This window comes from Hippichthys cyanospilos, chromosome 8 (genome assembly GCF_059441005.1).
Source record: "Hippichthys cyanospilos isolate Australia breed blue-spotted pipefish chromosome 8, RoL_Hcya_1.0, whole genome shotgun sequence".
NCBI classification, from domain to species: Eukaryota; Metazoa; Chordata; class Actinopteri; order Syngnathiformes; family Syngnathidae; genus Hippichthys; species Hippichthys cyanospilos.
In genome coordinates, this window is record NC_142376.1 from 21,350,407 (window position 1) to 21,362,833 (window position 12,427).

The 12,427-nt window shown below is 39.0% G+C and overlaps 1 protein-coding gene across 5 annotated transcripts in view; it reads right to left on the minus strand.

Moving 5' to 3' along the window:
- The window catches only part of LOC148420520 (zinc finger MIZ domain-containing protein 1-like), a 180,439-nt gene that overhangs the window by 15,538 nt on the left and 152,474 nt on the right, over nt 1-12,427 (minus strand). For all 5 annotated transcript variants that reach the window (XM_088420709.1, XM_088420706.1, XM_088420708.1 and 2 more), the window contains 3 exons: nt 6,692-6,827; nt 1,421-1,535; nt 1,117-1,337 (listed from right to left, as the gene is read on the minus strand). In XM_088420709.1, coding sequence (XP_088276835.1) covers nt 1,117-1,337; nt 1,421-1,535; nt 6,692-6,827 — 472 coding nt within the window. The remainder of the gene's footprint in view (nt 1-1,116; nt 1,338-1,420; nt 1,536-6,691; nt 6,828-12,427) is intronic.

The window sequence follows — 12,427 nt, forward strand, 5'->3', positions numbered from 1 at the left end:
TTGCGCTTTCTGAACTGCTGCCTCCGGTAACTGCTTCTTTTCCATCTTTCATTGGTTCATGTCAAAGCTTGCCTGTCAAGCCAGCTCATTCTACCTCACCTACCTGCCTAAACACACTCCATTCAATCAGGCCAATCACCACCAGGTGCCACCCATTACCTGCCCAGAATATAGGCCTGCCTCTTCCTAACAGTCCCCGTCACACCGTCTTGCTCCCAATTTGAAGTCTCTAATCCTGTCTGCCAGTAGATTGGAATACACTTTGTTTTACGTATTCGACTTAGAGCAGCCCATCAATTTTGACTGGTTCAGTATGCCAGATGGTCATCCAGCCTTGATTGTATCTGCAAACATTTAGATACATCTTCAAAAGTATCATGACCTTACAAACCCAAAAGTGGTGAAGTATCAATCTAAATTACCTAGCGAAATGCAGGGTTATCTACAATGGAAAATGGGTGGTACCCTTTTACTATGAACTTAGTTACTATGTAGAGATGGGACAAGACACAAATCCCACAAGACAAGATGTCTCACGAGAGTCCATGAGAATGACACAAAACTTTTGGAAAATGTGTAATATAAAATAATGCAAAAAAGATATGTTCCACTTTTCAAAACATTTCTTTAATGGAGCGAATGTTTTTGTAAATTTGCAATGTTCTTTGTGTCTTTCACTTGTAAAGCCCTTAAGGACTCTGTTGTGATTAAGGACTATTTAAATGATTTCGACTTAAAGATTGGCATTGACTATAGTTTTATACAGTATAAATAAAAAGACTAACTGATTTTGACCATTTGCGTGAATCTATATCGATCCATCCATGCATCCATCAGTCCATTTTCTAGATTTTTTTTTCTCACATGGGTCACAAACTTGCTGGTGCCTATCCCAGCAGACAACGATCAGTAGGCGGGGGACACCCTCAACTGGTTCCCTAAGACAATTGCAGGAATCTACAGTATATCTATGCATGCAGTATTTAAAATTATACATAATAAGTGTGACTTTTGTTTGTGATAGGCTAGCTAAAGATTTATTTGTTGTTGCACGGTGGACAGAATCAAATGCTCCCACGAGCCTTCATTTAAAGGGAAGAGGATTCTGCTTCTTACCTGCTACTGTATCCTCCAGGGCCACCAGGGTATGCGGGCCTACTGTACATCCCCTGCTGCAAATACTGCTGGTTTGAGCCCCCTTTGCTGGGGAATTGCTGCTGCTGGGCGCTGAACTGGGGAGAGTTGAGCCCCCCTGCGCTGGCTGACATTCCCGATGCCATGGGGTTACCCCCTGGATTCATGGGATTATTGCTGTTGGCCATTGGGTTTCCCAGAACCTGGACCGAATCAGAAGGAAATCGCGTGTTTGTTTTGTTAGAGCAGGCAGATGAAGTGATGCATATATATGCATGTGACCTACCTGGCTCTGTGATGTGTTGGTGACGCCCCACACCGTTGTAACCACAGACAATGACCCAGGGGGCTGGTTAGTGTTTTGTTGCCAGGGGACAGAGTCATAGGGAAAGGAGCCATCGCTGGAGAATAGATGATAACACGAATCTAATGTTACTCTCAATGCCAACACACATGCAGGAACAGTCTAATAAAAGGCTGACAGAGGAGCTCATTGACCCCAAAATTAACAGCTTTGACCGGTGGTGCCAAAAATGTCGGGCAATGAAAAGTTTTCTTTCACAAGATTGCCTCAGTGCTGTAGTAATGTGCTGATGTGCAAACACCTCCCTAAAATATTAAAATGTTCCTGTTGAAGAAAAAAAAAAAACGGCTTCGTCCCAATGGGTCGGAATCTGAAGCATTCCTATCCAAAACAATCTGAGCACCAAGTTCCACGCAATAAACAACCAATGGGGAGAGGCAAGTGGCCAAGCACAGGGTGCAGGGGAAGTTGTTATTTTTGGATGGGTCTTGTTTTCCCGCTGAGGTTAGTGCTTGGGATGAAGACATGTCATATTTTCTCCACTGTTTTACCAAAGATCCTCCTCAGACCTCATACAGAAATCTTGGCTAACTCAGGTTGTCTGTTCTTTTCATATGTTTTGCTTAAACCCTCCTATTTGATTGAGTGTCACACGCACACAAGTGTTCTCCAAAAACATTACTTAAGTCTTCCCTGCTGGTTTCCCCTCGCCCGGCTCCTTCTTAAATCCGCTCAGCAGCCTTCAAAGTAATTCTGCCTTCATGCCCCCCCCCCCCCCCCCCCCAAAAAAAAAAAAATGCAAATCCTGTGTCCTTCACAACTACATAAGCACAGACTTCAACAGAATAGTTTAATGAGGCCTTTCCTTGAATACAGTGCAATGAAATTGAGTCCACTTAAATCAACTCTTTCAGTGCCAAGTGTTCAAAATCAAATGGTTCATTGCAGGATTGGAGGATGTTAGGGCTCCAAAATTTTTGAAAAATAAACCATGTATGGTGAAGTTTAATTTTTAGTTTCAGGCACTTTGATGCACTTGGTTATATATTTTTTTCACACTGTGAGAAAAATAAATCATCTAACTTAATTTAGTGTCCCCTATTATGAATTGTCACTCATTGTTTGATTAGTTTGTTTAATGTAATGTTAATCTTCACACTGAGGTGTGAAGCTTAACATTGCGGCATTGCATAATCCATTCGGGCTACCATTAGAAAATAAAAAGAAACAATTCAGTATGTAAAATCCTAAAACATTTTTGCAATGTGTGGAGTAACTAAATGATATCTCAGATCATGAAATTTTTTTAACTGAATTACTAATAATAGTTTCTAAAGCCGGAGTCAATTGAAGGAGGTGCACCTTTGTTACTTTGATGTGAGTAACGAGGCTGCAAATCTGCAGTAATGTTAGCTTTTTCTCAGGAGTAGAAACTAAATGGTTAGCTAGCTGTTATTGCTGGCCAGGAAGACAATCTAATTTACGTAGGTAAGAAAGAAAATGGTTTAAAAATCATTCATAATCTTCTGATTATACATGTATGCGTAACATGGTTGCATTAAGTAAAGTAAGACATTGAAGTAAGGCTCACTATTTTATAAGAATCTGAAAAATAGAAGACAGGACATACCTTTGCTCTAACCATTCCATGTATCATCTATACATGATACATGATACATCATCTATACATCTATACATTCCATGTAAAATAATTATTATTTGAAACATTTTATTTACTAAAACAAAAGTTCCCACAGTTGCAAGAGACAAGTAATAAAAGATAAATAATTAAATAAATTCTATTCCAGTTGAACTGTTTCATTTAAGATTCTTCGGTCATTGCAGGGTATGGGACAAGGGAAACATTTTATTTTTAGGGGCTAGGCCATACATTTTTAGGATTTTTAAAACTATTTCCAAGCACTCTTTTCTCTTATTGTTTTTTTTTTTTTAATTTGGTCTTGGAATGAGTAAACTTACTCAGAAACTGCATGTTTCAGTATTTATTATTTGCATGATTTCAAATGGGATGGGTGGGACATAAAATGTCCTTCGATTCTGAAATGACCCAAATAGAGTGGACCCCCACCATAAGAAATTAATCTATTCTGAAGTTGGGATCTTAAGGCAAAATCATCGTATAATATAAATATAAAATATAATATAAATATATACATATAATAAACATACATCTGATTAAATAACATCATAAATAAAAATATATAACAGAAACATTACATTTGATTTATCTGTGGTGTGAGGTGACTTGAGCTACTTATGACCATATTCCCTAGCGAGGGTAGCCTAACCCAGCCTTCTTCGTATTTCTTGATTATCTCCAGCTTTGTTTCCATACTAATCATCTTCTTATTTCTCCCTTTAACATCACTAGCAATCTTGGGACCCTTAGCTAACCAATTAAAGTTTTGATTAAAAACTAAAATGCACAATAAATACGATATTGTAAGCAAACACAAGAGCTCAAGACACCAACAAATAGCAGAACAGCATCTTAGTGACGCCGACCAATAGCAGACATCTTAGGAGCCATGATTCTGACCAGCAGACCAGCATTTTAGTGACGTATGCAGTGACGCATGAGCACGGTATGACTTGCAGAGTCATACGCATGCAGACTGACTGCCAAGTTTGAATTTTGTAATTATTGTTGATGCCATAAAGCAGGAAAAATGCCGCAAAGAGGGGACGAAAAAACTTAGTACTCCACTTTTAACATTAAAAAAAATGTAAGCCAGGCATGCCGTAACCCAGGGTCCACTGTAATGCAATGACAGCCGAATAGGAGCATTTTCACTCATCTTTCAAGTCCCACAGAATATTGTGTGCTACAGCTAGTATGAAAAAGAAAGTATGATTCTTTAGTGTTGACTGTTTGAAAATAGGTAATTTGAGTGACACCAATCTATTTTGGACAAAATAAGGGGAAATTAGCTTTATTTGAAATGACAGTGATCCCCTCTACTTCGCGGTTAATGGGGGGTGTCAACCCCCCGCGAAGTCTGAAACCCGCGAAGTAGGGTATCAGTTCCTAGATTTCTATGTACACCCCAATATAGCCGCAGTAACCATAAACAATCCTTTTTTATGTATTTTTTGCGTATTTTATTTCCTTCCTACTATTATTTAACATTACCTTATAACATTATTAACATTATTGTATATCCATTAAATAACTAATATTACTTAGTTTGTTGAGAATTTGTTCTCAGGAATGGTTATCTGCACCAAGACTCCGGTGGAAAAACATGCAAGTGTTGAACTTCACATTTATTTTGGCTCATGTATGGTGTATTATGTAGTATCTGTTGAATAATACATCAAAAACAATGTTAAAGTCAGTCAACTAACATATAAACACTTGCCGAATTTTAATCTATGAATTTACTGTATTTTTAGCCGACATTAGCGGGTTAGCAACAACTATCAACAACTACTAACGATACAGTGCAACCTCTATACAAACGAACACATAAACAGAATAAACACTCATCGCTTAGTAAACATAGGCAGTAGCGTGCGTTATCAACATAAATGATAACTATAAATATGAGCTTACGTTGTCATTCACTACGTTATCATAACGAGCCGAATGACCCACAGAGAAGGTAAAACAGGAAACGGAAAACAACGCGACCCGACAAATTAAAAGCATGCATTTCAAAAGACACAAACTCTAATGCTTGAAGAATTCTTAACATAGTTATTAACTAATATTACTTTGTTATTTGATGAATACAGTACTGTTTGATGTACCTTTTTTTCTATTTTTGCACATTTTTTAAATTATTCTTTATTTTGAAATATTTTTAATTTTTCCTGGAAAAACCCGCGAAGTACTGAGACCGCGATATCTGAGACCGCAAAGTAGGAGGGATCACTGTATGTGTGTTCTGCAAAACAGTGACTTTGACACTAATTTTTCGGTTAAGTGGCATCTGCGGCAACAGTCTTTCCCTTCTATAAAACAAAACCCTTAAAAATGTGTTTTTGATGACAAAATAACAGTTTGCAAGTGTATATAAACAGCAACATTCTCACATTTGACAACATATTTACCAATTTGTGGGCTATTTACAAGTTATGTGTGCACACTTGTGAGTTTTTTTTAAACCCAGTGTTTCAGTTTTGTGTGACAATGTGTGACACATTCTCCTGGATGCAAGCAGACATTACAAAGTGTGCACACCCATCTTGTTTTGCCTACATAGTGGGTGGGCTTGAGAGAAGTCCGTTTGCGTTTGACTTGATGTACAGTAGCTACAACTAAGTACTACAACTAAGCTACACGTTAGCTCCCTAGCAAGTAAGCACTTACCTCTGCGGTTTCTGAGATTATGGGAATGGATCTCTGCTAATAATATTGTATCCGTCTCGGAATCAATTAATTTGACAAATCCATCACAGCTTTTCGAAATTCACTATCAAATGACATAGAATCTTTTAAATTACAATGCAAACCATGCCCCAGTTTTCAAAGCCGTGGATGCAGTAATCTTTTGAGTATTCATCCACCACTTTATCAGAATCCACTCCATCAGTTTTTTCTCCATCATTTGGCCTACCACGAGACATAATTTGCTTGATTGTGAGCAAATTTAAATGATCATTTTGCGTTTCGCCATTCTGCCGAGAGCCGCTCTCATCCTTGCTTGTCCTCCTCCTCCTTTCCCCAACTGCATGGCCATACACTGATCTTCTCGGTTAGGCTAGTCACATCCTTCTAGGCAGCAAGCGCAATGTCATCAAGTGTCATCTATCCATGTATTAAGAAAAAATATTCACTGGCAATCTACATATTTTACAAGACGAGAATGCTTGTCAATAGCACAGAAAGAGGTAATGATTTAGTCAAATTTGTAAGAACAATTATGAAGTACAATGTTTGCGAATGCTACGTTTGACCACTAAAAATTGTTTTAAAGGTTTCATTGAGGGTTGTCATTGAAGTATACCACACTTGCTTTGAAAAATAGATGATGAAAATGGAAGAAAGATGTTCACAGACACCTTGCACAAATACTGTGTACAAACAGAATTAACTAAAGCAAGAGTCAGAAGAGTCCAAATGTATACCGCGTGTATTGCGCGCTGTACCTAGAGTACAGTAACAATAATGCCCATATTTTTCATATAAGTTTCAACAAAAAGGGAGCAGTATGATTTTTATAAAGGCACATATTCAATGTCAATGGATTGTGCACTTTGGTTCCACCTCCAGCTATGCACACTGACCTGTGAGTGAGGCCGGCCTTCATGCTGTTCATGCTGGGCTGCATGGGCATTTTTCCCTGCGATTCGTTCTGCCTGTTCTTCTGGTGACGCAGCAGGAGCAGACGACCCAGCTCCTCGCACCACGACGACAGCAGGGCTGCGAGCACAACAACACACACAGACGGACACAACACATGCATTAAGAATCTAAGATTGCATTGCAGCGGTCTGGGTTCAGGTGTATTCCTACATGACTTCATGAAGCCTTTAGAGGGCAGCCTAACTCAAAATACAGTAGTGCATTGAAATATGGCGCTTTAATGACCTTGATGGGCACCGGAAAATGGCACTCAGTAAAGCTCAGATCTTCTGCAAGGCAAACTATTCATTTACTCGTTACCAGCATAGTTGGGCAGTCCGGCAGCACAGACGGACTGCCTGTCGGTCCGTCACCGACGGGCACCTGTTTTGCGACCGACTAGCGAGTCACACGTATGCTAAATAAAGCGACGGAATAAGAATGTCAGTACGGGTGTTTTCCGCCAATCGTCTTAACCGTTGGGATAAACATTCTGTCAGATGTACATTAGAAAAATTCTCCCCTGTTGGCAATGGATCGCAAGCCAACAGTTGTGTTTGTTTGTTTGCTGCATTGCTTGCTTACACTGACTATAAAAAGGAAGCATTTTGCAGCATCTCTTAGAAGCTGCGGACCATGTCCTGTTAAGTGAACAACCTGCTTTGGTTCAATTCACTACTACTCTTTTAAAGCAGTGGTCCCCAACCTTTTGATCACCGCGGACCGGTCAACGCCTTAGATTTATATTGCGGGGGGAGGGGGTGTGTGGGGGGCTGGCTGCTCTACAAACCATATAACAAACGTATGAGCTGTTATGCTACGTGCACACCGAACGACAAATTCTTCGCCGAATCGCAGGGCTTTCTGTCGCTGTTTTTCTGTCACTTTTTTTTTGTCCACTTTTTTGTCGCGTGAGGAGAGGGGAGGGGAGTGGAGCGAGCTTGCTGTGCACTGTAGATCCGGAAAGAAGAGCATTGCTGAGAACTTTCACTTTTCTGGGATGTGACAGAGCCAATATTTTTACTGACAGCACCTTTATTCTTTGCGGCAATACTCGCCTGCAAAAAATAAAAGTTTCAATGTCGCAATCGAGTGGCCGAGACCGTGCTAAATATTGTGCGGACAATGCTGCGCTATCGTTAGCTTAGCACAGCAACTACGGTTCAACAGCTGTTAAGTGAAGCAAACGCTGCACATACCAGTTGTCCAAAGTTCTCGCTTCCGCCTTTCTACAAGCCAGGTGAGTGCTCTTGCTTGGCTCTGTTTTGTATTGAAAGCTCAGCTGGCCGTGTTGGATCGCTCCCGGTGACCGCAAAGCGCCCGCCATGATTCATTCCTGCCCCCCGCGTGAGCCGTTGAATGTTCCCGAAGTTGATTGGCTGTGGCGACGCGAAACGCGGAAAAAGTAAAAAAAAAAAATTTACTTCACGCGAAAGGCGAAGTTTCGCTTCTCGTGACCGCGCGCTGCCATTCGCGTCTCTCCATTCGTGTCCATCGCGTCGCCCGATGTGCATTCGCGCCCAGTCACTCTATTGACTACAATACAAAACGCTCCACTTTTTCGCCTCGTTCACGTTCAGTGTGCGCGTACCATTAAACTAAATCATCTCCAAAACATTATTTCGAATACAGCCCACGCAGTTGATCCACGGACCGGTACCGGTCCGCGGGTTGGGGACAATATTACTGGGGATTGTGCTAGGTTCCTTGAGTCATGGTTCCATGAAGTAAAATGCATATTGTGCACAATCTTGCTCAACAGTATTATTGTACAGACTTAAAGTAAAAAGTAATGTTTAGAAGTAAGTGTTGAGAGGGTTTTTGTGTCATTTGTATGTGTTTTTTTTCCAAATGATTTACATCTTAAACATGAAATGCAAGATTGATGTTTTTAAATGTCCGAGTGAAAGGCATTATTTAAAAAGTTCAAGCACAGAAAAACCTTGCTTTTTACTTGTAGTGTACATGACAGCTGACATTTAACAAAATGTGACCGTTTTAAAGGTATGATGCAAGCTTAGAAACCTGAAATTCTTGATATTGAATAATGCCAAGCATTTTAATGCAACTCACCTTTCCAGCCTCAAAAGTTCCCAAAATGTCAAAAGTCATTAATAAGCTCCTATTACACTGATAAAATGTCAAGCAAAAGTATTCCAGTAAAATAGCCCACACCAAGACTTACATCCATAAACCCATTTTATTTTCCACCTTTTTTGAGTGTTAGTAAGTGTAATTATTATTTTGGTGTTGTAAATAATCAAAGTTTTTTTATTTTATTTTTTTTTTGCTTCTACAGTAAATCAAACTATACTTAGTCTACTATACTATACAAACTATAACTTAGTCCAATTTGGTAGAAAAGTTCACTTTTCACTTGAGTGTTTGTTTATTTTCAACATACCTATTTTTTCCTCTTCTCGAGCTTTTGAAGCATGACGTTTTTCATTTCTTTACTTTCTGGCGCATTGTTAACTGATTATGTATTATTTAAGTTGTTACGGACACTTAAACAAATTGCCAAGTTTACGTTGTTTTGGGCCGAAAGGTAGCAGTTTTTTAGAAGGCAACGAGATCCTGCAGACCAGGGGTGCGCAAACTCCTACGATTTGGGCGGGGTTACCTCACTCCCATCTTCACGTTTCTTTTTATAGTCCTCATATTTAATTTACATGTAACTGATTTTCATCAGAATCGGGATTCTCATGTACTACTATTAAAATCAATATAATATGTCTTGAAATCGATATGCATAAAATCAATCTGCATCCTGTCGCTTCCGTACTATGTTGCGCTATGACATCACCACACAGCCCGTTCTGGAAAGTCAAGCTGGCGTGCAAAATGCAGAATAACAAGCATTGGAGGAAATACAACTCCCTGGGCCGCGAATGTGAGTGCAAAGTTTCACACCGCCACAAAGAAATAAGAGTTTGACCGTATGCTGACTATGCATTAAAGCATTAAAACAGGCTTTTCCTTGCTGCTGGTCCCACACACGATAAAGCCGTGATACATATTTTTGCTGTCTTCCTATTAAATAGGTAAACAACAAGAGGAATAGTGTACAGTCATGTCTTTATTTTACCGCACAGGTGACTATCCTTGTTCTGATGCACTTTTATATATGCTGCGGTCGCACGTGAATTAAATTCACTAACCCTTTGAACAAATATTCATACAGATTAGAAAGCAAATGATCCATAATCAATACAACACAAAACTTCAGAATGTTCACAAAATAGTACAAAACAAGATAGAATATAAAACAATATATATACTAACTCCAAATTAATTCACACTCACACGCAAGAAAATGAATGAAAATACTGTCTTTACTCAATATGTTACAATGGTGACTAATAAAGCTCCCGATATGCTCACAGTTGAACACGCTTTCATGCTTTGCCCATCCTCTCAATTTAGCTGCTCACTGTACCAATTAAAGTACCGAAGTACTGTAAATATACCAAAAAATATTTGTATTTTTTTATTTGAGCAACAGTTTTTCCACAGAATATTTTGGTACTGCGATTTCCTATGAAATGACAATGTACAGTAACTTGTTCTACCCGTTTTTTTTCCATCTTATTTTGTACTCTAAAAGCTATACAATTTATAGCTAGCTACAAAAAGTATAGCCATTGTCTGCATGCTATCTTTGTGGGAAAAGGCACGTTCCTTACAAATCAAAGCTTAAAAAAAAAGTAAAAAAAAAAAAAGGCACTTGTTCTCCCTGCAGTCTGAACTAGTATAATTCTCTGCACATCTATAGATCGAGGCAGAAGTGATTTTTTTAATTGAATCGAATTGTATCGTTTTGAATCAAAAATAGTTTTGTATCGATTCTGAATCAAATTGAATACACCAAAATCGGAATCAAATGGAATCAAGAGACAGTCAAAGATTTCAACCCCTAGAAGGGAAATGTCATGATTGAAGACAATGAGGAGGGATCAGTACATTTCAGTGTTATTTATTTTATTACTCCAATACATTAGAGTGCATGATGACTCAAACGACATTGAAAAACGTTGTTTTTATTTAAAAAAAAAAACATATATATATATATATATATATATATATATATATATACACACACACACACACACACACACACACACACACACATATATACAGTGGGCCTCTGTGTTACGAGATTAATCCGTTCCGCGGTTGGGTTCGTAAGATGAATTCACCGTATGGCGGGCAATCCAAATCTATGTTAAATAGCTAAATAGCATTTAGAACCCCAGGTAAAAACATCAAAATTGTACATACATATTAAAAATTGGTACCAAAATAGTATAGTAAGTGCTACTTATATATATATAATACGCATGTATACAATCAGAAAACATCATAAATAAAAAATATAGATGGATGGATGGATGGATTTATTTACCTTTGAGTGGCGCTTGTTCTGTCCATATTCTCGAGTAAGGGTAGCCAAGTCTAGGCTAGCTGCGTATTTCTTGATTATCATCTTCTTACTTCTCTCTTTAACATCACAAGCAATCTTGGGACCCATGGCTAACCCATTCTAGTTTGAATTAAGCAGTAAAACGCACTATAAATACGGTTTTGTAACCACTTACAATAGAAAAAAGCTTTACCATTCCGCCATATTGAAACGAGTTAGGTCGACCAGTATGGCGACATTTACGCCTGCATTCCACCAACTCCGTGAAGAGACGCCGAATAGTAGACGAGCACTGTGGTCACGCGTTGCATGGAAGCAGTTCGACGGCAATAGTAAATAAATGCAATTACCTAAAAGCGCAAGCAGATGGAGGCAAAACCACAAATACAGCAAGCCTCTAGGGTCATGACAGTTGTTTTGGTCACATAACCAGTAAAATGTCATAAAGAGGGTATGAAAAAACTCAGTATTCCACGTCGCAACATGAAAATAACGTAAATCAGGGATGTTGTAACAAGGGGGTCCACTGCGTGTATACATACACACACACACACACACACACACACATATATATATATATATATATATATATATATATATATATATATATATATATATATATATATATATATATATATATATATATATATATATATACACACACACACACACACATACACACACACAATTCATGTCATACATTGTTTTTGGCTGAAAATGAGTAGCTGATTGCAGCAATTACAGTGGCGTTCCAATCCAACATTGTGCTTAAAATAAGCAAATGTTCAACTGGAGTGAGGGATGACCAAAACAGAAAAAGGAAAATCACAAAAAGAAAGAGCGTGTTCTTTGTCTCTGTGTGTAGAACACCAAGAGGAATTATTCCACCCTGCTATTACGTGGAGCTTATCTCTCCACTAAATCACCACCTCCACACTCAGCCGCTGACTCTTCAAGCTGCTAACCCGCCATTTAGACTTAAGCATCAGCTGCAAGCCATGGCCGCTGTCGCTCAAGCTCAGAGGAGAACAGCGGTGACTCATCACTTATGCAAGTGGCCATGGACAACGAAAGCCGCGAGTCACTCATAACGTAGTCAGGGGTTCACTGTTGGGCAACATGCATATTTGGCCTGGGGTTAGCACAATGTGAGGCCTTGTCTTGGTCCCTCTCAGTCACCATAGTCAAAAGCCCTGACAACACCACTGCCTCATACTGTACAGTATGACGACATTTACGCCTGCATTCCAACAAA